This window comes from Battus philenor, unplaced genomic scaffold, assembly GCF_028537555.1.
Source record: "Battus philenor isolate CCGP_79_NKW_IND1 unplaced genomic scaffold, ilBatPhil1.0.hap1 SCAF_20, whole genome shotgun sequence".
In the NCBI taxonomy this organism is placed as follows: Eukaryota; Metazoa; Arthropoda; class Insecta; order Lepidoptera; family Papilionidae; genus Battus; species Battus philenor.
In genome coordinates this window covers 8,367,968-8,395,680 of record NW_027181683.1, presented here as the reverse complement: position 1 = coordinate 8,395,680, position 27,713 = coordinate 8,367,968, and the positions used below count along the sequence as shown (strand labels likewise).

At 33.7% G+C, this 27,713-nt stretch overlaps 1 protein-coding gene across 2 annotated transcripts; it reads left to right on the top strand.

Annotated features, from left to right (window-relative positions):
* On the top strand, nucleotides 1-25,654 carry LOC137922682 (uncharacterized). Of its 2 annotated transcripts, none has more exons than XM_068765707.1 (6): nucleotides 1-152; nucleotides 14,140-14,313; nucleotides 19,183-19,314; nucleotides 21,114-21,189; nucleotides 22,301-22,374; nucleotides 23,039-25,654. In XM_068765707.1, exons 2-6 carry the CDS (start codon nucleotides 14,146-14,148, stop codon nucleotides 23,570-23,572), a joined length of 984 nt encoding a protein of 327 aa, XP_068621808.1. In that variant the 5' UTR covers nucleotides 1-152; nucleotides 14,140-14,145; the 3' UTR covers nucleotides 23,573-25,654. The 2 variants fall into 2 exon arrangements, with proteins under 2 accessions (XP_068621808.1, XP_068621809.1); XM_068765708.1 differs by lacking the exon at nucleotides 1-152 and adding an exon at nucleotides 724-741.
* The last annotated feature ends 2,059 nt before the right edge of the window (nucleotides 25,655-27,713 follow it).

Here is a 27,713-nt window from a genome sequence, read left to right as displayed (position 1 = left end):
AGTTGTAATGTAACAGCGCTCATCGTATTTTTTTATATCTCCTTGCATTTCGATACAAAATATTAGTAATTCGCGAAGTGGTATTACGTGAACAAGATGAAAATACGATCCCACGCACTCCGAGAACGGTGGAATGCGGTTCGCTAGCATCGGTGAGTGTTAAAAAACTACGCGTAATGTCCTTATTTTTAACTGATTAAAAAAACTGTAGTCAATTGGCTGTTAACCTTTTAACTAAAGGCGAGAGACGCGTAATTTGACGCTGTGCCGTGTATAATTTTATTAGGATTCGCATCGCGACTGAATACATTACTCTCCGCTCGTTTCGTCCTTCGTTTCCAAGTTTTCGGCAACCTGCATCACTAAAACACCTAACCGCCGTTACTTATCGTACGTAATTGTTTCGTTATCTCTATTAGTACAAAATTCACGTTTAAACCTTTGATTGGCTTTAAACTGCTTGATAATATATTAACTGACTTTGCAGTTATTATCATTTTTTTTAGAATTTAATCAGGTATCAAGTTGATTGTGATCTATTATTCTTATTGTGTAACTTTTGGTATTTTAACGCGGACGTTGGTGTATTTTTAAATAATTATAGATTCATGGTATTGCTAAATTCATTAAGTGCATTATAGCAATATGGTGTTTTTTAATAATTTTTTTACCATGAAAGTTTGTCTCTATATTTATGCAGAATAGTTTGTTTCCACTAACTAGGAATAAAGAAGATAAAGTGTGAGTATATTTTTAGTTTTTCTGCATGGATTGCTTTTAAACTTATTTTTTGATACATCTCAAAAAAATACTATCACGGTTTTAGAACAAACCAGTTTTGATCTCTCAACAAACTTTAAAAATAAAAGCAACATATTGGCATTTCCAGTTTAGAATTAATTTTAAGCAGTTGTAATATTTAAAGATTAGAGCTATAAATGCAATATTATTAATTAACAAATATCTTAGGAACTATGTATATATCATATAACTATTATTATATCAGTATACAGAAGTGTTTGTCTGTTACAGCTATTTTTAAACATTTTTATAAATGATTAAGATGTAGATTGTTCATGCATTGCTATTTAACAAATAATTTACCACAGTAAAGTTCATTCAGCAAATAGCTTGTTTAAATGAGTTAATTGAAATATGACCTAAAATTGATATCAACAGATAAAAAGTAACTGAATATACTATTTAATATACTTAATCATTTTTAAAACTAGAACACTTGCTGTATATTGTGTATGGCATAAATATTATGTATAAATATACATACGTACATATACTCTTAACAAATCCCAATTCTATTTGTTGGAGTATATTACAGTTGTTAAAAGTGACCAGTTAAATTAAGGTTGATGATACACTAGAGTATATTAATTAATAAATATAATTAATAAAGTTTTCCATTATAAGCTCCATATTTCATACTTAATCATAAGATTTAATATTTATAGCCATTTATTAAAGAGTAAAAAAAGATTGAAATAATTTTTAATAACAGAGGAAATCATGTAAATCGAGGACAAATAACTGTTCATTTTTTTAAGAAATAAAACATTCGTCAATCTTAATGACTACGTTATTTATAAATTATAAGAAGAATGTAAACAAGTAAGACATAGTATTTAATGCCGCCCGTTTTAGAGGGAGCATACGTCCTAAAAAGGATTCAGTTAACCAAAATATATCAAACACATTACGTGTCCCGTTTAATAATAACGTTTCAGTTTGTCCAATATCATCGTTCAATTGCGCAATGGTCGGTAACGGCCTAAAGTTCGTACGAACAAATTTAACAGCATTTATTGCTTGATGCGAACGAAACGATAAAGCTGTTTATACACTGTCTTCATTTTTATTAACGTTTTTAATGTACAATAAGAAAACCGTACTGTTTACGGTTATTTAATTGCAAGAAGGTGTCCGATAAATTAACGTCTAAGCGATTTCGAGTGATCAAGTAGTGGGTAACCATAGGTATTTAACTAAAATGTGTACACGGTTGGCCGTTGGAGCCGAAATCCTCGACTGGCGACCACTGGCCGGTAGACCCGTGGTTAGGCCCCTCCACTATGAGGACCGACGACATAGACCGGTCATTGTAACGACCTTTTGGGGAGGATTTTGCCTTTCATAAGGCGTTTATCAGGTGATCAGATTATTGAACTATCAATTTTTCTTTTTATCAACATCTGTAAATATTAAACCTAAAGGTTTTACAAATAATACTTCCGCAAAGATTCTGACTGCATGCTATAATGTATTCAGGTACCCTTAAACGCTTTACTGCGATTAGTTCCATTGGAAAGCTATAGTGGTGGGTGGTGTATGCCTTACGACTGAGCCTAGTTCACGAAGTGTCAGCCTAAGCGGCCTGAATCGAGGCTTTCCAGGGAGCCCTCACTTCACTATCTTTACTGAGGTTAGGCCTAGGCATTAGCGCTCTATCGTCTCGAGCTCGCGGAATCTGCAAATGTCACTTGGCCAGTAGTATTAGCCAAAAAAAACATACGACAAAAAAGCATGACTCGCAAAAAATTAAAGATATGTAGTCATATAGTCATTTAAACCTTTTTGTAGAGCGAAAATTTAATATGTGATATAAATTTTTCAAAACAAATTTCTGGGCTTTTCACCACCTGCTCACCGATTTCAGCTTAACTTATATTTGTAAAAACTATACATATTTATTGTTACTTGCATTTATATAATTTGAAAGATATTACTTTTTAAACTCACACTTGAGTACCCAAAACGGTTCTTATTGGCTAGAGTATATTCGTATGAAATACAATAGTCGTAAGTATATGGTATCTTATTATCAGTTGTTATAGTCATAATAGTAGATAATTAACCGACAGTAATAGATTTAATTATCATTAATACAATTTATGTACACCAACTATTATATACTCTATATCAATAAATATTATATATATATAATCACCGCGCTTGGCAAGCAGGTTAGCAATCGCAGTGTGGTATTATAGTACGCAGAGGACCGCTGCAGCCTATTCTTTGAGTGTTGTGTCAACTTTTTTGTGATCAACGGCAATCCTAATAAACGCACAAATTATGAATTATATAAGATAGCAAGGGACAATCCGCGACCTACGATTGCAAGTCCTCTACCGCCAGGCTACATCTACTCAAATCCGCTTCGTTAATTGAAACTCGTGTTATTTATCTGAAGCTAGAATAAAAATAAGTACATGAACAAAAATATAAAATTTGCAAATGTTTAGCTAAAGTATTAATTGTATGAGCTCTATGAACATCGTCTTGTATGTACCGATGCAAAAACTACATACAAGTTAATAAAAGAGCTGATAAAAAGCTAGCAATAAAAATGGTTTTATTCTACTCTTTAGCCTTTTTTTCTTATATTATTTAGCCTGCAAGTTCGTCGCCAAAGTGCCTGTAGGCTAAGTCTTTCGATTTTATTTTGACAGAAACATTCATAGAGTTTTACGGCTCAGAAGCTTCCAAATTCAATAAAATATATAAAATGAATGCGGGAACCCTGGTTTCCGGAGGAGGCCTCGAGCTAGTGACAAAATTATTGGTTTAAGATTTGCATACTAAGATCTGGAATTTGGAAATCCAGGGAAACTAAATGCTAATAAAACAAATAGAGACATCCTGTCACAAACCAAAAGAAAGAGTAATTTAATTAAAAAATTGGCAATTTTGCACAAAATTGTAAAATTATATTTATAGACATGAATTAACTAAGAATTGGTTTTCGTTATTTTTACAAACTAATATTAATTTTAATCAAAATAATATAAAATCAATTGATGTAACAGTTAGAAAAATACCATTATAATATTAATACCATCATGTAATTCAGAAGCTGTTAAAAGCTTTTGTGCGTGGTGTTACCATTGTGGGACAGTTTTGCGGTAGCTACCTTAATTAAGCTGAGCTGATTTATCTCATGATTTAATTAATATCACTAACAAAATAACTGCTATCCAACGGAGATTTAGAAACACTTGTACTACTCTCTTGTAAAATAAGCTTTTTGTCTGAGAAACACTACTCTCTTGTAAAAATAAGCTTGTTGTCGTAGAGTTGCGAATTTTACATTTTTTATTTTGCATAATCTTATATACCTAGACGGCGTCCTGTAAAAGGAACTGATAAACAGTTACCAGTTACGAAAGTGACATTTCAATCATACTTTGCAAGTAAAAAAAGTAGTGGTGTGGTAACTTTTTGTAACATGGGGCCACTAATGTCTTTTCGGTTTGACTATGTTTGGTAGTGGCAAATGATATTGTAAAATATTCAAGGAAAAAAAATTTATCAACAAAAAAACGATTGAAACGTAAGAGTAAATTTCGTGCTGACCTAATTTCTTAACGTCTTCGTCCTTTCGTTTTTTTTTCTAAATTATCTAGTAACGTTTTAAAAAAAACTCTTTAACTATTTTTAGGAGTTTATTGCAATTTGTCAATAGATTAACGCCATCACTATGTTTTTTAACTTTAATCTTTGATTTTATACGTATTAAAGTTTGTTTAATTTTATTGGAGAACATACACTCGGTTTAAACATCATTCTAAATCTATCCATACAGTCAAATCTAATTTTAATTTTTGCGTGTCCTTTATATGTATTCGAGCAGTTTAATGACTTTAACAAAATAGTCTATTATCGGTATTACACAATATACAATTGTCTTCTTAAATTAAAATATTCTTGTTTATGTAGATACAAATACAGTTAAAAGAGAAAAAATTTTAGTCGATATTTATATTAAAATAATTGTAAGTACGAGTTAGCTGAATATTTTAAAATTCGCAAAAGAGCGATGACGAATAAAAGCTCTCGCTCCGAGTTTTTTGCAGATCAATACAGCGTCGAGCCCCTGCCGCGGGGATTAGAGAGTTTGATGGGTCGCACAAGTAATCATTACACTTCTTTCCTTTTCCTTTGAATTCGTAATATCTACTAACATTTTCAAATTTACGAAGTGGAAGACCAATTCATATTTATACAGGACGATTGGTTATCGATATTAACGCGTTAAAATGGGATATAACAGAATGTACTATACTTTCATTTACATTAAATATGCCATACATTCATATAGAAAATTTACTATAAATTAAGATCAATTAATGTATGGTACACCATATGAAATCAATGGTTTCAGATAATATAACGTAATGATAATATGTGAATTAAAAAATTTTTGAAAATTCTGATCACATAGATCATATTAAAATATAATTATTGTCTACTGTCAGTGCCTGCAGACTTTGTACTGCTAGAAGTTATTAGTCTGTCGCATTTCAATAGAAAATAACGTAAATACAAGCAAAAACAGTGACAATTGTTATACATTCACTCCTTTAAAACTTTTACATCTACAACTAATCACTCTGTATATTCAAAATATTTGTTATTATTACTACACTATTTCACGAATTATAATATCCTATCTGGTCTTAGCAAGTGAAATTCTTGTTTTATCAAAAACGTGTCGTATGTTACACACATTTTCCTCAACCTCAATTGATGTTTTCTCTTTGCCAATAGTTTTAAGGCAGCGATTTTTTTCCATAATCGGTTTTCCACGTGGGATATATGAAAGAGCATAGCGCATGGAAATTTTTGTACATTGAGTAATAAGTTATGAAATATGGTCTTAGGGCCTCATTGGTAATCTCATAGTCCCTCAATGAGCCACAGAGAGAGTTATGCTCGGGATTTCTCCATAAAATCGAACTAAGGATGCGGAGATCCGAAATCCGCAAGAGAAAATCCGAAGCTACTCTACTGCTAGTAGTCTTTAGAAATCCAACACAAATCTTTATTAAAAATGTCAAATTCCCATATTTGCAACAGCTTCAATTAATAATTATTTTAAAAAACAATGATATTTTCCCACGTGATCGGTACATTCGTGTTTTAATATCAGTTAAGTTTGTAAAGCAGAAATAACTCGTATGATCAGTTAATTATCTAATTCGCTCAATCAAGGCCGTTATATATTTATTGATTCCATCCAATGAACATCGTAAATGACTTTTTTTAATTTATCAGATTAAAATGTCAATCATCTTTTATTAACTTCAAAGTGGCCAGTGTTTTAAGCAATATCGGGGTACAATATGACTGCTTTCAACAACTTTAAATGACACTAATAAAGCGTTCACTTAAAACCTTACTAATACTAAACCAGCTTCACGTAGACATTTGTAATTCTTTTGAGGTACAAAACAGCAAGGTTTTAAATTGCGTATAAGGCATGAATTTAAGATGTTATTTATATTATTATCCAGGTATTCATAACATAATGGTGTTTCAACATCTAATATAAAAAAAATTGCGGCAAAATATTTTATTGATTTGTTCATATTATTATCGATATAGGATAATTTGCAATGACCACTTGTGTGTCATAGTAAGAATGCCAGAAGAGCCTAATTTCAACCTTTAAACCTTTAAAGTTCCAAACACCCTTATGTGAAAAGAGACCACAACACACTCAGACAGGTTTTACTTTTTTTTAACGTTTACAACATCCTTTATACAAAAGCTATTCATTCGCAGGCTTTATATCACTTAAAACCTTACATACTATAATAGTATTTAATTACAAGATAATTTAGAAACACTGTATGTATTGTAATAACTTTTACATTTGCCTACAAAAGAGTTACTAATTTTAAGAAACCTAGGAAAACATATATAAATATGTCAAACCTAGTAATTTCTGGGTTTGCACTATGGTTTAGTTATGACAACCGTTGACTAGTGGTTGCAAATATTTCACGGCAATTAATAACAAAAATAGTTTATTTACAATAGTAACCTAATAATAAAACTCTTGCTGAACTAATTTGTTACGTCTTCTTCCTAAAATGATACTTTGTGTCATAATGAACATTTGTTATGTCATAAGAAGAATACCATAAAAGCCTTATTAGACAGAAGCAATCATAAAATTCAGCAACCCTTTAATGGCACCTACAACCTGAAAATGTTTCTGCGAAGGTTCCTAGCTCTAGATCTTCTAAGAGAAGCATTTAAGTCAACAGAAGCTCAATCGAGTTACTTTCTCAAATACTCTTCTTAATCGGCCGTGTTAAATCAATTCATAATTAGAACTATTTATGTTTTTTAATTCTTGTATATCTTGCAAAAGTTACAATCAAAGTAGTTACTTTAAAATAATCGAAAATCTGTTTCTTTCGGAATCTGACGCGATGCTATGTGACTTTTAAATTAAACACCTTTTGCTATTAGTTTCGCAATATAGAACATTGTCTAATTTATGCAGCCGTAACAAATGTTACCAGACGGCGTACGTGTGAATTTTCGTTAGCGCCTTTATTATTACGTTCGTATAATAATTAATATCACATCAAAGTAAATATTAGAATCGATGACTGGTTTAATTTTTTCATAACATTAGATAAAAGAGTTTGTACTTATTTTTTTTTAGCTTTTGTGAATTGTAATTAGATGTTGTTTGTTGTTACAAAAATGTTTTATTATTTAGTGTAACGGTTTAACTGTCGATGTTCTTACAATTTTTCTTGATAGACTCAACACTACGAACCTGGCAGTAGATTATCGAGAAAATAGGGACCTATACTATGTATAAATAACTATCTAAATGTACATTATATCAATGTTTTGAGGATTTTAAGATGTTTAGCTAAGCCTATGCAAGAGAATAAATATTTATTTACCGCCGCTCTTTTATATCAGTCGCGATACAACACTTTCGGTTGTACTTATGTTCAAAAGTCTTCAACTATGTTTTTATCTACAATACGAAACTTATCAAAAACCTTTTTTTTAATTAAACTCAAGGTATTGAAATTAAGAAATGCTCTAAATAATTCTTTGACGTGTCAAGAGTACAATATACACGATTAATTGCACAAAAGATTACGGTGCGGTACTATGTGTTCTTCCACTGTTTACCGTCAAAACTCATGCGACAAGCTGTACACACAGCATGTTAGATTCAAATGCTGGCCGCTATGTGTAGCAATAGCGTTATAAAACTCCGTTTTAACTATAGCACTTATTTGTATCGATATCTAGTGTTCATTTTTTGCAATACGAGTTTTAACAACAAAACAGGATGGCCTTAATATATGTTAACATTTAGAAATAACAGGTTTAGACACTCGGGTTATAAAATTTACATGCGAGAATGTTTGGTCTAGAAAAAAAAAACGCGTACAATCTACTTAAACTCAAATTTTATCTAACATTTAATGAAGTTATATATAGATTACAACTTGGCCTGAACTTTATGTCGGCTTATGTTTTGATAATGATACTAGCTGTTCCCGCCCGGTTTTCTTGGCCCGAGCTGCGTTTTGTGACTATAATTTACAAAATTCATTCTTGACAATTTGTAACCTGCCATAAAATATATTCAGACCACGGTTTACTTTTACAAGCTATGGTTTGAAAAAATGTATTTTTATTTATGAACGCTCTCACAGCGGGTGTAATTTTATAAGTTCTTAGCTGATTTCTACTTGCCGGAAGAAATATACCTAAAAATTTAACCACGCTAAGCTTTATGCCAGCAGAGATATTAGAAAGAGTCAGTGGAATTCTTTAATATATACGTATATGTGTATATATATATATATATATATATATATATATATATATATATATATACAAAAAATTACAATACATGAACATGGGGGTGGAATGTATAAGTATTAAGGCCGCTCCACCCCATCCCTAGGCCGTTGATAAAGTGTTATCCATCGGTTGTGTGACACCTGTATACATAAATATGTATTTATATTTTTATTCTAATATATATGTTAGTGTATTCCAAAATTGTATTGCGCTTTTACACGACACGCTTAACCGATGAATGCTTTGTTTGACTCGATGTTTCAAATCCTGTTATCATTGTTTTGTTTAATGTATGTAAGTTTCAATGCTTCCACGTAAATATATTTTCATATTAAAACTGTTAACAATTAAACTTGAGCTGTTTAAACCGAATTACGTTTGTAAAGAGTACTCCATTTTATAATACAGTTTCTTGAAAGATGATGTTATGTTAGAATCTGGAAGACCAGGTTTTAATCACATAAGACTTTATCACCGTCATTATCATTTTAGCCGTAGAACATCTACTTCTGGACTTAGACTTCTACCATAGATTTTCCTTTGTGACCGGTTAGAAGTGGCTGTCATACATTGCGCTAACCAGTCCGTGGTTTCCAACCAACCTTTAGATCCAAGCGGCCATCTACCTGATCCGCGCTACTGGAACTGTACAAAAAATAAAGGAAGTTAAAATTTGTATAAATTATCTACTTGTTTTTTTAGTTGAGTGGTCAATTTCAGACATATGCATATATAGTGCACAAATACTTTGGTTCTCCTTTTATTGATTTTTAACGGATACAGTAATACTGTGTAAATTTTTAGGTAAGCCAACTACTATCTTATGTTTCATAGTAGCTTGAGAAAATACGGTGTAGTCGAGGATTATATATTTCAGAACCATGGAAAGGTCCCCAAAACAATATTTAAAATACAACATATTCCCTGACAATATCCATGTTAATTAAATGTACGGTGTTTATTATATATATCTCTCTAATAAAACAACATTTAATACATTACGTAAATAACAATCGAATAATTAATATTTGATATATGTACCGGTTGATTGATTATAGGCGTAAAAGTAGTAAATAAGAGAATGTACAGCTTTTTTCAGCTGAAAGACGCCCACTGCGATGCATATTCCCCCATAGATCGTCACGATGACCTATAGATGGTCTTGAATTGCCCGCATTCTGGGACTTCCCGCCACTTTAAGTAACCTTAACTGTCAATTAATGTAAAGCCTATCGATAAAACCGACGGTTTCATAAATAATAAATAACCTTATAATATTATAGAAAGAAAAATAGTTTTTACAAATCGGCTCATTGCATATTAAAATAAATTATTGTTTATTATCTGTCCATTCAGACTATGTACTGCTAGAAGTTATTGACCAGTCGTATTCCAATAATTTCACATTAAACTAGATGATTAAAATATATGTAAAAACTTTTTGTCTGAATATTTATAAGCCAAAAACTTTAAATTTTTTACACCTAGTTTTTATAACTTGCTATTCACCCGTTCAAAGCTTTCTCGCCTATAAGCAATCAATTTGCATAGTAAAATAGATTAACTAGACTTATTGACACTATCAGTATGCCACAGTAAAAAGTTATTTCTTGTAAAGATTTTTTTTTTAGTCTAATATAAACTTGTGTTAAATTATAAAAATTAATAAAACATTTCCAATGAGTATAGAGATATGCAAAGATGGAATAAATACATATAGGTTTAAATTTTGCATAAAGATTAAAATTATTATTCTACATTATCTTATACGAAAACTCGTTTGAAGTTTCTTGTTTGATTTATCTCTGTTAATTAAGTATCTTTACGGCGTCTAAAAACAAGAAGAAATTTAAAAACGATTTCGAAATGTTTCACAAAATATTTTAACGATGTTTTAACTATTAAGTAATGGTATAAAGAATTCCACTTTACGGGAACATAAAGTGTATGATATACACAATGTCACGTAATACAAACACGGCTAAGTCAATATTGCGGGGATTTTTAATGGAATCAGGCGTTACCTCGCGGAAGTCCATCCTAAGTAAGAAAAGAACCAATATTCAGCCACTTCCAACTCTGTGAGGACTCTGTGTTTGGCACACAATCGGTGTAACATAACTCCTGAAGATGCCCCGTGGAGAGGTGAAACACGTGTTGAGTAATTTGGCGGTGGCGATTGTGTGATTCGCATTGTTTGCCGCATGCACGTTTATCAGCGGGCTGGCGGGCGGTGCACTTTATTGCACGACTACCTCTGCATGTGCGGAAGTGGCTGAATATTGGTCCTTTTCTTACTTAATATTGCGGGGAGTCACGGGATGCGGGCGGCATAAGACCCCGGCCATCGTGGCGTTCCTTAGAGGAAGCCTATCTTGCAGTGGGCTTCTGTCGGCTGACATAATGATGATGATGATAAATGTAAAGGATACTTCATACTTACACACAAACACATTATCTAATAAATTCGTCTTAGTTGGGCTGTTACCATATAAGCAACTAATATTGATTTATTCGATTAGGGGGACCGGAAACTAATGGAAATTCACACGAATACATTTTTAATAAGTTTTATTTCTAATCAACAATATATTAGTATACAAATTTTCAATGCTGGAGCGGTAAAAATTAATCGGTTTTTCTGTAAAACATGTCGACAGAAACGACTTAACTTTCCGGTCCTTCTAATATTTGTGTATGTGGCTCATAAAATTGGTAATTGTTTATTCAGCAGCTACATACTGTATTACAATACACTACTAAGTAATGTGTCTTAATTAACGTGTAATAAAATTAAGAGCGACAATGTTCGCGATCGTAGGTCGCTGGTTTGATTTGTATTGATTATATAAGATTGCATTTGCTCACAAACAAGTTTCGATAGGATGAGCAGCAGCGTCTTCTGCGTGCCATAATACCACATTACGATCGCCAACCTACCTCGCCTGCCAAGCGTGGCGATTATAGAATATCCCCTCATAGATATCTTTGAGTGAGGCCTATGCCTTGCAGTGTGTCTATGGGCTGAAACTGAATGATGTGTAATTAAATAAGAATGCGTCTGCAAACGACATGCTAGAATTACATATCGTAATAATGATACAAAAATAATAGTGATACAAATTCGAGCCCAAAACGAGTCTAGCGTTCAGTTCAATTTAACTGCGTGGGTTGTGCAAAAAACTAAATGCAAACACTAAGCTGACAATTTTGCATATACATACATTCGGAATGTCGCCCGCGGAATGTCAAACGTCGATCCACTAATAAAATCAAATGAAAAAGCGTAAATACTGGTTATATGGTATACAGAGCTATTCTAGAATTATTAATATTTCTAATATAATATAAGAAATGTAACCAACTATAAAATATCAAAGGAATTAATGATTCATATTCATCTCGGTCTGATGTATGCATTGTCCGCAATTAAAATATTTTTCTCGATCATGTTGTATATCTATTTACGATCGCCCTGTATAAAGATCATTCTGTAATATTTTGTGTTATTTTATTATTTCAATTGGAATGCGACAGGCTAATAACTTCTGGCGGTACAAAGTTTGAAGGAACAGATTGTAAACAATAATTAATTTTAATGAATCCGTAGTGTAATTTATCCGAAATATTAAACACGCTTCTTGCTATATTATCGTGTTCGTGCTACGACATTGTAGTATTTTATGTACTACAATGAAAGGTCACTACGAAAGTAATATTATAAACAGATTATTAAGTATCTCACTTTGTCCATAATCTGAGAATAACAACAGATCTAGTCATTCGAAATGTTATCATGTGTCAACTGAAGCAGAGGTCCCTTCTCTTGTACCCTTGCGTCGAGATAATGTGCAACCATCTATCCAAGTTACCTTGTTGGCCACCCAAACTGATAAAATGTGTAATGGAATAGCTTGAGCCTAGATAGATAGCTGATGAATTTATTTATTGAATTAAATCTGTGATCGAATCAATATGAGGCCGATCCGTAGATGCACAAAAGTAACCGCAGTATACTAGCAAATTGACAAATTAACCCTTTTGTGAAGTGCATTTTTATAGATAATTTATATGAACAAGAAAAATATTCACAATTTCCCTTATAAAATATAAATATTCATAATATTTTCTACATTCTCTTCAAAGGTTTCATACTGTGATAATAAAAATACAAAAAGTAAATACTACATATTTATTGACAAGGAAATTATGAAAGAGTGTATTGAAAAAGAACATTATTTATTTATACACCTCCTCGCGCCAAGAGTCATCTGTCAAAAGGAGCGCTATCCCGCCGCTAGCATTTTTCACAACTAGCGGAAGGGGCGCGAGGGCGCTTCTTGGCATTAAAATGGGTAAAGTAGCAGTGAGCAGGCCACAGGCGCTGGAATTATGGATCCATGGACAGGCAAGCGTAACATCTACTCAAAGTGGACAGACGACCGATGTTAAAGTCGTCGGAAGACATTAAATGCCTAAGTGCAGCACTAGACGTGTTACGGCTGAAATGATGTCGAAAAATGTAAACTAAAGAACATTAGCGCTCTACCACCTGTACTCGGTGCAAGCACGAGAAAAAATAAAATTGGATCTCATATTCGAAATGGTACAAGAAATCTTGTCACATAGTTTTTATTCAATGTTATACCATACCATATATTTAGTGATAATAATTACTATTGACTATTGTGTCGGCACTACGACCTACCTCGGTAACGTAACCAATAAATACGCGTAACAGACACAAGCACGACCATTTTAGTCATCGGATTATTATATCTTCTGGCTTACTGTTTGTCTTATGGTGATATTAAAGTTAATATAGCGAACCGTTCAGTATGGGTTAATTCACGCGTCTGTTTTAATCGTTATATTTAAAGTAAAGATAAAAATACTTTTAAATTTAACACATATTTAGGTAGCAAATAAACTTTAAAAATAGAAAATAGTTACTGGTATTTCTTTATTTCAATATTTTCGAAATTAAATCGTATCTAAAATGACTAAAATTAGGTATCTAGAAATTTTCCTAATTTAAACGAACTAACTATTCGTTCGGACCTTGGAGAACCAGACCGGTTGAATTTTATAGCGCCGGCCACCATTAAGACGTAGCTGATTACGCCGGTTAATTATTATTTAATTTTTACACTTACCTGTTAACTTTGTGTATATTACTAATAGTAATGCTTAATTTTATAAGTATTTTACATAATTTGCCGCCAATTTGGTTCAATACTACCAATTTTGTAGCTTAAATTACATTAAAAGTCTGTATCAATAGAGCGGTATACGGCTGCGGTTAAATTCGAGAAACGCAAAGGTTAAACTGTACGTGTAAATTTGTAACATCAACAAAACTCATTAAAGACTTAGAAAAACATTTTGAGAAAATCAAAATATCCTATAAACCAAAATTTGGTTTATAATCGGTCCTGTTGGAAATCTGTGATGAGTTTATCCTCTTACTGAAGTTTGAAAACTTTGGTGCAGACTGATATGTCAACGCGGAGCGGCGCAAGTGCAATCCGGGCCCGCCGTGGGCACAAGGAGCGCTCCAAGAACTTCACCGAGCTGGAGAAGCGCACTGTCCTCGAGCTGATCGCGCGACACCGCGACGTGCTTCGGCAGGGGCGCTCTAACAACGCCACCAACCGCAGCAAACAGGTAACACATTCTGGCCAGTGATGTTTTAGTCATGCACAAACGCTTGTACTGATCACGCTTCCTATTACCGGCCACTACGGCTATGACTCACTAGTTATAACTCAGCCTAATCACTACATGGAGCATCCGCTGAAGCGATCTTAGAGCGTGACAGCCTCCGAATCCAGTGAAATTCTAATATGTAGCTGCTCCTGAACCGAGACTCTCTCTTCTGCTAGTTGCCCTCTGCGCTCTATTGTCTTTAACCCTTGGAATTCCCCTGAAACGCCGATTTGAATTCAGATGCCATCATTGAGATAGTTGATGCCATTGTGTTCGGATAGAAATTGTAAATAATCTCTGTAAATATGTAAATACACTGTCTTAGTCTCATCATAGCTCTCAATTTCCTTGCCGTCAAGAAGGAACAAATACGTGCTCGGTGCTCTACAACTCATTCCAAACCGTTAAACACGCTATTTGACCCTCGACATCTAGTTTCACCAGGTTTTTTTATGCCCCCTCCATTATTAGGGACCTCTCGTTCATCTTAGGAAGGGTAGAATTTTTAACAATTTATCCACTTCTAGTTTTTTACTTTCCTTTTTTCCGTCACAATCTCAATCATACATTACTTACTTACTTACTAGTCTTCTATACATTACCTTTCTTGCTTCTCTTTCCCTCCTAAAATATCACAGAACGTTTCCTTTTATATCACAGTACAATTTAATTATAACTTTTGGTTATATACATCCTATTTGTCTGACTAATTACATTCTTGTACAGTTTTTATAGGTTTTATACCTTTATTCACATTTTATATATTTCTGATCCTAACCGACCCTTACTGCTTTGTTTTATTTTTCTCTATTACAACCTGTACGATCTCTGTTAAATTAGGATCGTAGGGCGACGATTTTCGTCGCCCACCAGGAGCCGGTATTCCTTGCCTCAATTCTTTTCTATTTCAAAGTTTCACATGGTTTAAGGTGACTGAGACATGAAGGCACTTAGCGCAGCCTGTTATTTTATTTTCTCTACCGTATTGAGAGGCCGCCAGTCTTAGTTCGTCTTGGCGGTATTATGTAAGTAGGCCCAAAGGCCCCAAGGTAGGACCTAAGCTAGAGTTGTCACTCGTCACGCATTTAACTTTCGAGGGTGCCCATGAGGTGAAAATCATGTCTAGCGATCATGTGATCATAGAGACAATGATCGTAAGTTAAATGAACTTTCAGTTAATTAACTTGTTCCTTATTATACGTCAACAGTAATACTGTCATGATTGATAAAGACTAATTTTTAGCCAAAATTAAAAGTTTTGCATTGCATTCGTAATTTTATTCTTAGTTAATTTGTAACGTATAGGTTATTAAATTTTTGTACACTATATGTCGGCGTCACCGTATAGTGAAATCGCGTGATTGCTAAAAATCGATTAATGTAGAATATGATTTTTCGAAACTGTGTTGTATCAGATTTGTAAGATTTCACTCTTTTAAAAAACATGGCTATGGCTATTTCTTCGACATAATGCAATGAATGTTTGTAGACCAAAAAAAAAGGCTGCAACAGATGTGATTTTAATCAAATTATACCCGAAAAAATTAAGAAATATATAAATGCTACAGCATTTATATTTCTTAATACCGTGTCTGTCCGAGCCCTTTTGCCATCGTACTTATAGCGCGCAGTGTTAGCTTTTGATAAGAATCACATAATGCTCGTAATAATAGTGGATAATCCAGTGGGGACAGAGAGATTGAAACTTTACCGAGTCCAAGTGATTTATTTTAAGTTGTTATAAGTGAATAATTTAAGTTTACAAGTAAATATTTTTTTTATATAATGATAAGGCGCATTCATTATTAATCAGTTTAGTTTATAAATAAACGCTTTTTTAATTAGATTTACTTTATGTATTTATCTAATATTTATAGATGAAAGACACGACCAATATAATTAGCGAAGATTTACGGCTATCAAACGTGATCTCTTACTTCAGCCCTCATTGGCTCTCATTTCGACCGAGGAGTGGGATTGAAATTTCTCTACAAGATAGTATCAAAAATTAGAGCATCTGTGCATGATTGAAAGTAACCGAGAAAGTCCGCCAATTTGAACGGGCACAGAACTGATGGTCTCTTGGGCCTTAAAGTTCTAAAGTGGAGACAACGAACTGGCAAACGCAGTGTAGGACATCGGACGAAGCTGAATGCAAGCGGCTTCCACGCAGTTCTGTTGAAAATATATGGGAGAGGCCTATGCCCAGCTGTGGACGTCCTGAAATTACAATAATGATATTTATTTGACAGGATTTATGTCATATTAGAGCTGTCACGTTAGAGCAGCGCCTGCCCAGCGGTAGAGGATTCGAGTTCGATTCTCGGAATACAATCTAATATTATTCATACTTTGTGCATTAATTATTTGGCCACTAATTACAAACAAGTTTCTAGAGGATGGCCAGCAGCGTCCTCGGCATACCATAATACCGCACTGCGGTCGCCAACCCGGCCTGACAAGCATGGCAATTGTGATATAGCCCCCCTTAAATATCTTTGGGGCAGACCCACGTTTTGCGGTGGCCCTTTATGGGTTTAAACGACGATCTCATGTTACCAATGTGAACGAGCTGTAATATTAATTTTTTAATGCGTTAACAAGCGCATACATACTATACTGAACTGTCGTTGTTCCTATGAGCAATTGCCTGTTTTACATAATTATTCCCCAATTTTTTTAACCTTTCTTAATCTATCACAACATAATAGGATTGGATGTATATTTAACTTCAATCCAGTGAATTATAATGCTAGTATCCAAGCCGCGACTCATGAGCACATGAGCTTAGTTCCCACTAAGAGGTATAAGCGTTCAGTATTCTGTCGCCACAAATCCACATGAACTGATTGCAATGAGCACACAGACTTTATTGTTTAGATAAATCGTACATCGAAATGTGTGTTTTAAGAATAGTAAAAGAATCATAAATTACATGGAAGTCAAAGAGGTACACGTTTAGCTATCTCAGCAAGAAGTTGGTTGGCTTCTGATAACTTGTGTTGAAGTCATGCGTAAGACTACTGCTCAAGTTTTTGTATTTCAAAAAGTTTAATTTTACGCTCATATAGACAGAACGTATTACGTAAATTTAACGCCTAGATAGTTACATTTTGTTTTTAGTGAGGCCAATTTGTGCGAGATGTTTTTCATTTGTAATCATAATTAAAATACTAAATAAAGTATGTTTTTAAACAGCAGCGATTAATGATTTCAAAGACTGGTCATTACCGACTGTCATTTCATAGACCTACCAACAATGTGGAGAATCTTTTTGGTGACCATCAACGATTTTGTATTCCAGGAATCGAACCCGCCGTCCACGATCCCAAGTCACAGTCCTCCTCCGCTTAATTATCACTGCTCGCTCTTAATTTTATCACATATTAATTACGAGACTTTACATTGTAGTGTATTTTAAGTATGCAATTGCTCACAAAGTGTTACCAATTTCATGAAGCCTAAGGAAAAGTATAACAAGTTAGTAGAACAGAGTGTATTGACACATGGATTGCAATCCACGTGGATGGAAATCGCTGAACGCTTGTAACATGAGACCTCTGCTTTCCCGCTGAGTTTGCACTCAACGTCGACTGGTGCACTTTAGATGTAGGTCACAGACGGTAGTGGACCTCAAAACTGTTAACATGCTATTTTATATAATATAAATAATCATTTTAATGTTTAATGCACGTGCAAAAGTATCAAGCGTACAAAATGTCCGTTAATAATATTTAATGCTGTCTAATTTATTAGAATTTTTGTGCACAACTATACCGAATTCAGCATGGACAGAAAATTTGGCGAGTGTAAAACTCTTACCAATAAAAACTTCATAATAAACTAGTTTAGTTTTTCGTTTGTTTGAGTAAATGTAATATCAATTACTGTAATGTTTGTTCAAAATTAAAACATCATTAATCATTTCACGTTTGAAAGGATATAATCTGTGAACTGGATTTTTTTTTTACCTGTGTAGCCTTTTTTGTTACTAAGCAATTAGATAATTAGTGCTGTTTTTGCTTGCTAAAAATGGAACCGTCTTGCCAGCTTTACAATTATGTAAGTCGTAACGGTTTCAATATATTAGTGTAAGTTAGAAGTTGTCATACTGGCTTTACAAGCTTTTAAATTTTATACGGTGTCCAAAGGCTTCTGTCTTTATATAATATAGAATGTAATGATGTAAATATAGAATTTAAAAAAATAAATGATTAAACATTAACGCAGTATTCAATGTTTTATATATTATCATTTCATTGGACAACTATTGTTAGACATAGGCATTCCACATAAGTTTCCAAGATCGATCCAGATTGATCAGCCTGCATCCAATGTCTTCAGACGGCCTTATCAAGGTTGTCTGTTCCCCTAGTGGGTGGGCGACTTTTGCTGCGATTGTCGGACCGTGGTCTCCGTTCAAGAATCTTAAAGTCCTGGCAGCTTTTAATTCAGCACGCTATATAGCCTGCCGACTCTGACTTTAATTCGCAGTGCTATGTTGGTCACTTTCGTTCGTCTACTGATCTTCTGATTCTTGATTCGATTTCGTAAAGAGATCCCAAACGCAGGCTCATTGAGCAACTGTGAACCTGCCAACGAGGTCCCAAATGAGATAACGCACTGTCATCCATAGTAATAAACAGATTAGTTGTTAACCTTCGTCTTTATGCACTGAAAGATGTTGGACGAAATATATCGTAGTTTCCCTAATGCTGCCCAGACAATTTGAATGCGATTGTCCTCTTCCTCAAGTAGAACTTAATAATTAAAAATAAATGGTCGCCACTTGATACTGATCTGATGAGGTTGTTCTTATGGTTACAGCTGGTGTGGTCGACCATCTGCGAGGAGGTGAACAAACGGTGCGGCGGTGAGCGGCCTCGCACGCCCGCGCAGGTCAAGATGTGGTACGAAAACTACAAGAAAAAGTGTAAAATGCGCGCCCACGACACACAGGTGCTGAACACAATTACTATGTTATCTATAACTTGATGGAATTAAATGGTGTCTAAATAAATAGTTGGAGAAAATACTTGAGTAACTTAAGGATTAATAAGAACAAGTAAACATTGTTATAAGAAGATGTCAAAAAGAATGAAGGAAATAGTGCAAAAATAAAAGATAAATAATATATTTTAATTGTAACAAATTAAGGTCCAGGCGCTAATATCTGTGGAATAAAAAGTAAAAAAAATTATCTACGACTATTTCGAAATTTAGAGCAGCTATCATTATTTTTATCATCTAATCAGCCATAGAGCATCCAGTTTTTACATTGATTTCCAAAAGGATCGGTTAGAATGGACCTGGAACCAGGTCTTCCGGGGACTTTAACGAGGTCGCTTACTCATGGCTCGTTGAACTGTTAGCTTGCAAATGAAGCCCGCAGTTGGTGACGACTTTACTGGTATCGCACATTAGTCATTGGAATCAACATAAACTGCAATCAGTTTCTTAAAAGATACCAGTTCAAAGCATATAGCTCTGTCGGCAAAAGATTAATTTATTCTTAACGCACAGTCCGTCAATATTGTCACAATATTCCCACGCTACTAGACCAATCAAATTAAAAAAGCGGTTCGTAAATTACAGGAGACTCCAATCCTCGATCATATTTGATAGAAGTGTCGCTGGAGTTTCTTCTGCCATTTATTCTACCAGAGTTAAGGCTGTCTTTGTTGTAATGTTTGCCCGGCTATGGCAACTGATAATGTCGACGGTCGGACTTTCTAAGCGCTTTTGAATCGGAATGCTAAACGGTTATTAAGTGACAGCCCAGGCTGCGATCCCCTCCGGAGGGCCTTTCACCTTCCACCAAGAGATTGACGGCCTTACAATCCGTTAATAATGTAGTATGTGACGACCCGAGCTAAAGCTCCTGAGAGAGCCCTGGAACTTAGGTACCTATAAAAGTAATTTAAGGCAAGCGCCACCTCTTTCCTGCACAATATACTATTTGCTGTAAGTCAAGTCCAAAAACGAAACAATGCTATAAATGTTACTAGTACTTACGTAAAGACATACTAATAACGTTAACTAACGTTCTAATTTTGATTAATTGATCATTACAATACGAATTATTAATGATTTACAACTATTTAATCTATGTAAAAGAGATTTCTATCTATATACTGACTCACTTTATCTTTGGAACCATAAGGCTTAAGATACTTGAAATTTATAGAAATATTTCTTACGCTGAGTAGAGGTAAATTAAAAGAGTAAATTCCACTCGGAGGGCGTTAAGAAGCAGGCGGGGGACAGCTAGTTGTGTCTATAATAATGAATTCCATTGGGGTAACCATAAATCTAACTAATAACACTTTATCAGATAAGCATGTGCCTTTGTTCCGCTTATCTCTCATATAAAAACAATTCAGATATAATAACATCCAATTCCATGTATGGATAACAGTAGAAAACATGTCCTTGGCCATACAATGAGGAAATTTTTTATACAAATTCGTCGAAAGTAACCAAACGAACATAAAACGTCGATGTAGTTACTTGTCTCAGAAACTTATTAAAATCTATAATATTTTGATTAGGCATAGTTGTCCTTATAATCGATTAAAGGTAATCAACCGGTCCTATCAGAAATCTATGGTTCAGGATGTTTCTGATATAGATCCAGCGGTGGACGTTCTGTGGTTGAAATATTGATTTTGTGACTGCCCCAGATAAAGTAATTTAATAATAAATATTTTTGAATTTTTTGTTTGTGTAGTAGAAATAATTGTCTTTATCGTTTTCAGCAACCGGCCGCCGACGCGCCCCCGGGTATCCTCGACGGTATGCTCTGGCAGAGTATACACCCCCTCGAGCTCAAAGGTATTTTTTTCATAATTTTTATTATTAGGTCGCTGGACGCGGGCCTAACGCTGCCCGCATTGTCTGATCATTGTGGCGGTCTTTAGAGTCTGGCTATATATGCCTTGCAGTGGGCGACTAACAGCCGACATGATGGTCATTAATGTTATTTTATTCTTTACTCCTTTAGTCGTCGCTCTGTCAAGTGCTCTCAAATAAGAAGCTGGCCAAAAATACTGTTACAATTTAAAAAAAAAAACTTATTACTGTGTATAATGACTGTGTTTTAAACCCAATAGAGATATTTATTTTAAATGAGATATTTAATATTATTATATTAATGAATAAACTAACACTATAGTAATTAATGGTTTATATAAAGGATTTTTACTTATTACAATAACTATGGCTAGACTCTTTTCTCACTGTTGAAGTCGAGACTGATAAACTTTGCAGGCTGTTACAGTTTCGAAATGAGTTCAAAACAGGATGGTCCACAGACTATAGTATAGCTAGATTAGACACTACGTATACCCAATAGAGAGAAATCAATAATTTAATGGTGCACGCTCAGGCGTCCAAAGAAAAACTCGAGCATAGTTACTGTAAAAACGTTTGGGGTAAGCACCATCAAATCTCTGCCGTCACAAACCCATTAGCATAGCATATAGCATAACCATAGATACAATTAAATATATATTTACTGATGTTGTATTCTATCTTAGCTATAAGAATGCTACCAAAATCTTTTAGATTTCGCTTCAAAAATGCAATGTCATCCTAATGTTTTTTTACATACAATAAAATGAGCGTAGGCAGTTGTCTTTTCGGAATAAGTCACCAATTTTTTCGAAAATAATAGATTTCGTGCGGAATATGTCGGTTAAGACATTTATCCAGTATCAAGTTCAGCACTATAAAAACGGGCACCTCCGAAACGGGATGCTAAACATGTGACAATAGCAAAGAGTACAAGTCGAGGTTCTCTCTTCAAGACATGCAGAACATACGCCTTATAGTAAAACATTAGTGATATATTCTTAAATCTAATGCCTGACATATGATTAGCTTCATTTTAAAATATGAACTAAAAATAGTTATGGTATTTGTTTTTTTTTTTATATTTGCATAGATGAAGAGGGCGAAGCCACCACCAGCGTCGAAGGCTCCCACAGCATCAAGGACGACGACTGTGTCCCCGTCAACGTAAGTTATTCACTTCAAATTTAAAAATGTCTACACTTGATCAAATTCATCGACACATTTATACGAATTAATTTATTTATGACTGTTTGATAAAAGATACATTTTATACGATGTTAATATGTCTAAATGCCACTAGAACATGTTTTAATTTGAAATTAGCTCAAGCTAGTATCCTTATTTTTTACTTTATTTTAAAATTTTTCCTCGTTCTACACAAAATATACATAATAACATGATATAATTATTCTATTACAAAGATAATATGTTGGAGAGTAAACATTATTTTTTTAATTACTGGTAACTAGTAATGGCTCTTTGAATATGTATCTATAAGATGATGACATTTGCAATATGATAATGAGATTCAATGAACCGAAGTGTAATACATCGATTCATTAATAAGATCCATAGACGATCAAAAGTAATTAGTTAGCCAAACAGATTAGCAAGTTGAAGTAACTATCTCTGCCTGCAGACTACTCCAAGAGATTATTGGCCAATTCAAAAAGAAATTATTTTAATATTTTTCAGAATGATCACTTTTTACTTGGTGATTAGGGTGATAGGTCTGAAAGCTTTGACCTTTTTTGCTGACACCTCTTTAAAGTTTATTCACTTATAATCAATCATATTAATTTTTAACAATACATTCCGTTCTCTGCAGATGTCCAATGGACGACTATCGAGCACGAACGACAGCGACGACACGATGCCGAACGTACTCGAGCCCCAAGTGCAAATCATCCCCCAATCGTCCCCCACGCCGCCGCCCCACAAGACAATACCCAACCCCACCATCAACCCGCTCACCCTAACCTCGCACATACCGATGCTGGCGAATCCTTTACAAGCGCTGGAGCAAGCGAGAATACAGCAAAACTTCCTGCAGAAACTAAATGAACTGTCAAATACTCCATTAAATTTAAGTCATCTCGACGAGGAGAAGAGGAAGAATGGCCACGACAGGCATGAGAAGACTGAGGACCCGATCAAGCGCGACTGCGGTGCGGCCACGGAGGAGGAGAGGCTGTACTTCTCCGCTAAAAGGCAACACGCGATATGGGAGCACGAAGCCAAAATGAAAATTTTGAATATGGAACTCCGACAGAAGGAAGAGATATTCTCACTCCAGAAGCAATTGTTTCTTATCGAACTGCGATTGAAAATGGATTTTCTAGAAAAGGCGAGCGCTAAATAGCGCCATTTTTCTTAGCTTTGGGATTTCAATCTTTACCCCTTGGTAATTAATGGCCTTAAGTGACAACAGTCATAACTGTCACTGCCAGAACACCGTAGAAGGCTGTGAACAAAAGCGCCTTTTGAAGCGATTGCAATCAAATTTGTATACAGTGGTCGATATCGGGTGTTGCTGCAAATGAAAAATAAATCAACTTTTGAACCAAGTTTTTGTTCAAGTTACCACATTAGTTTAATTAAAAATATATACATATATCCACTGACAATTCTGATTCAGGCTAAAAAAATATTTCGATTATTATTTTGGCTGCAGCAAAGCTCGACTGAGAATTAATGTTTTTCACGATGTGCCATCATAATTGTTATCGATTTATTGCGTCTTTTTTTTCCCGCTTTATAACTTAAATATTAGCTTTAGTCGAAAGTCTCTGACATTTCAGTTTGTAACGGAATGTTGCCATGTATTAACGGCTTTGCACTTCGACAAAAATATTTCTGTGAAAAAATATAATATTTTGTTTTTTAAATTTTAATGTCGGAGATTTGTGAAAACTGTCATTTATTTACGTATTCTTATATCGCTTTATTAAAAAATATTTTTGTTTTCTTAAGAGAGTCAAGAGATTACTGTAGATGGAATATTTTTGGTACAATTTATTAATAGGGTCAGATTGTGTATTAATATTTATGAACTCGTGCAGAAACTTAAATAGTATTTAAGAATATTTTTTAAACAAAAAGTATTTCTTTTTTAAATACATAGTTTTTTATATACACTAGATTATTATTTCTTTGCGCAAATTGTACCAAATGTTGGTCGGAAATGTGATGAAAAGAGAGATAAGAATTATTTTTGTAATCGTTATTTTGCGTAGCTTATTTTTTTAACTTTCGTTTAGTTTTAGTGCATAAAATGTGCTTAAATATTAGTCCGCCATACATCATGGCTTGAGTTATTTTTGTAGTATTATTTTAAGTTTTCTTGATACGGCAGCTGAGCATAATTTATGTATATCAACATGTACTGCCAAATATTTTCAAGTTCGTGTAATTGTTAATTTTTTAGTACTTAGTAGGGGAGTCCCATTTATGGGGTTCGCTAAAAGATTTTTTTTTCATTTTAGAGTAGTTATATTACACCCGCTTTTTGGGTGAACGTACTTGATATATGTAAAGCTCCTGAACAAAACTGCAATTTAGTCTAAGTTTTTGATGTCGTTGTGTGGAGTAGATGTTGTTCGGGAAATGTAATGGCAGAGGAGCGGTAAATACAACACGAGACAGTAATGTGTTCGTATCTCAACACGGAGATTTGTCCAACCCATTTCCCGCCACTTTAAGCGCGTGTAGTGGGGGAATTGTCGCTATTTTTAAAGTAGCGACAGTATTGTTACGTGACTATTGTGTTTGATTTATATATCTATTGATATAAGTACTCGTAACACAATCCTTCACAAACAAACCGTCCCTTAACAAAAGTACTTGTGATAAACTTTTGCTGGTCACTCGACACAACGTCTATACCACACAACTGGAAATTATTCGAGTCAGCGACGTGCCAACAAACGCAAACCATTGTTATATAATAAATAAATAAAATTTATAGTTGTTACATACATAAGATATTACTATGAAGTAAAATACGTAAAAACGTAGTCAAATATTGTGAATAAATGGTTCGACACATTGATATTATAAATATTTTAGAATCTTAAATTGTAGTAGAAAATAAATTTACAACAGTACAAAGAGTTTATTAGCGAAAGTCATTACCTCATTCTGACAGTGTATTGTAAATAAGTAAAATAGGATTGATAGTTGTAATGGAAATTTTAGAAAACCTTTTATATGAAGACACATTTATTTTTGTCAAGTTTTGTTACCCTAAATAAAAAATAAAGCTGTGTTGTCATTAACAATACACATTGGCAATAAAATAGATAGGATGTTGAAGATTTTTAAAAAATTGCTCGAATTGTTTTTTTTTTCGTTTTATGGCAACTTTGGCAGCTTTTTTGATAAAACAATATTGTGATGTTATTTACTAAGATCTCAGTACAGGTGTAAAATAAATTTTTATCAATTAAAAAGAACCTTTTCCTAAATTGAAAAACAAATTGATTGAGTATTGAAGTGTTTTGTAAAATGTTTTTATTTCGAAACACTGTTGAGTTAATCTGATAAAATTGGATATTATTGATATTGAATAAAGAATTTATTTTCTGTTCCGATGTTTTTTATTTCCTGGCATGTTTTTTTTTACTAAAACGCACGTGTGGTATAAAAGAAGAATGAACTAAATTTAAAGTATCCCAAAGAAATTAAAAAATGCAAAAACTTTGCTAAATCCGTTGAAAAATTTGATATATAATTAATTAGCCACTTTAAATTTAATTAGTTCGATATTAAAAAAAAATTATTTGGTTGGCCTATGTCAAAATTAAAAGTCGACTAGTACCAATTTTAAAATGGATGTTCCCTAATAATATTTTTATCATACTTTTGGAATTGATTAATATGTACTAAGAAAGAACCTTTGGTTAATATACATATATATGTATTTAATACGAAAAGGTCTAATATCTATCTTTCTATGGAAAAATAGTCAGCAATTAAAAAAGCGCTGACTTCCTTCCATTGTCAAGACTTGTATTCTTTAACGCCTTGACAGTTCACCTAAAGATAGCTATATATTTAGATATATGATGCACGATGATAATTTTTTTAATTACTTAAAATACATACTATTATATAAGAAAAAGCCTCCTTCTGAACATCTGTTCACTATATTTTGTGACATCAATTGATCACCATTCTAACACTGGTGATAATGGTGAATAATTGAAATGCTCTTGTGATTTAAGGATTTTCCTAAAAATTCATAAAAGAAAAAGAAAAAACCTTCTCAGAAATGAGGAACTGTATAGTCAATTTATAGTACGTGTCGAATGAACTCATTTCTGTGTTCGAAGCCTTACAACACGAGTTTAGAAACTTGTTACATCACCGTATTCTGCACGAAACAGTGACTTTGGGATTCTAACAAAATACATTCCGAATATAGACTGGTTGGACTGCACTGGACGTCCTGCACGGCGCTTGCTAGTCCGTGGTCTCCACTCTAGAGCTCAATACTTGGTCTACGCTCCTTGTAAAATATAATCTCTGTAATAAATATAATATATATGGCATAATGTTTTCTATCCACGAATTCGGATTCAATAAATCTTTTGGTCTAACTGTTAAATTCCTTAATGGAACAGCTACTTAGATCTCTAATCGGCTACGACGTCATAGGCAATCAGGTGACTGAAGTATTTGCCGTTGACAGTGATGCCTAATCCTTGCCCGTGGACCAGGCCGTGGCGTACCTAATCACCGGTTTGTCAGTATTTGGCGTGCTGAGGATAGAATTCTTTTTCACACGCGCGCATTCCGTGCGCCAACACATGCTCTCATGAACGCATCTCGTTTTTAGCCTGCAAAAATGCTTCCCCTCGTCTTCCCCAGACCAGACTGTTACATCTGATTACCTGCTGCCCAAGGTATAGCAAGTCTGGGTATGAAACTGAAAAATGATTATTTAAAATAGTTACCAGTTAAAAAAACTGAAGTCTTTCATTTCACAATACACGAACAGCCGGCTAAGTCAATGTTAAAATAAATAAGGAATGGAAAAAATCATAAGAGAGAGTAGAGGATAGCATAGTATTAAAGAAAAAATAGTGATAGAAAATAGTTTATTTATTTATGCAGTTCGATTAATGAATAATTCAACAACACTAAAAATTAGCCATAAGAATTCCTTAAAATGATTAAATGAGAGCTCCAATCTAAAATTCCAAGGCACAGTGTGTTTTTCAGCGAAGTCTTATGTTTATTTCAGGTACAGATTGAAATACTTATTATCATCGTGATTACAGAATAAATATATGTACATTCTTCCAATAATACCAATAAATACTTTAAACGTAATATTAATTAAAATGCGGAAATATTATAATTAATATTAAAGTTAATTACACTTGTATACATAAATACAAGCGTAATCAACTTCCCACCAAAACATCTACTTTTGACATATTTAAAATAATCAATTATTCGTCACGCGCATTTTTAAAATACTTAATTGATATTTATTT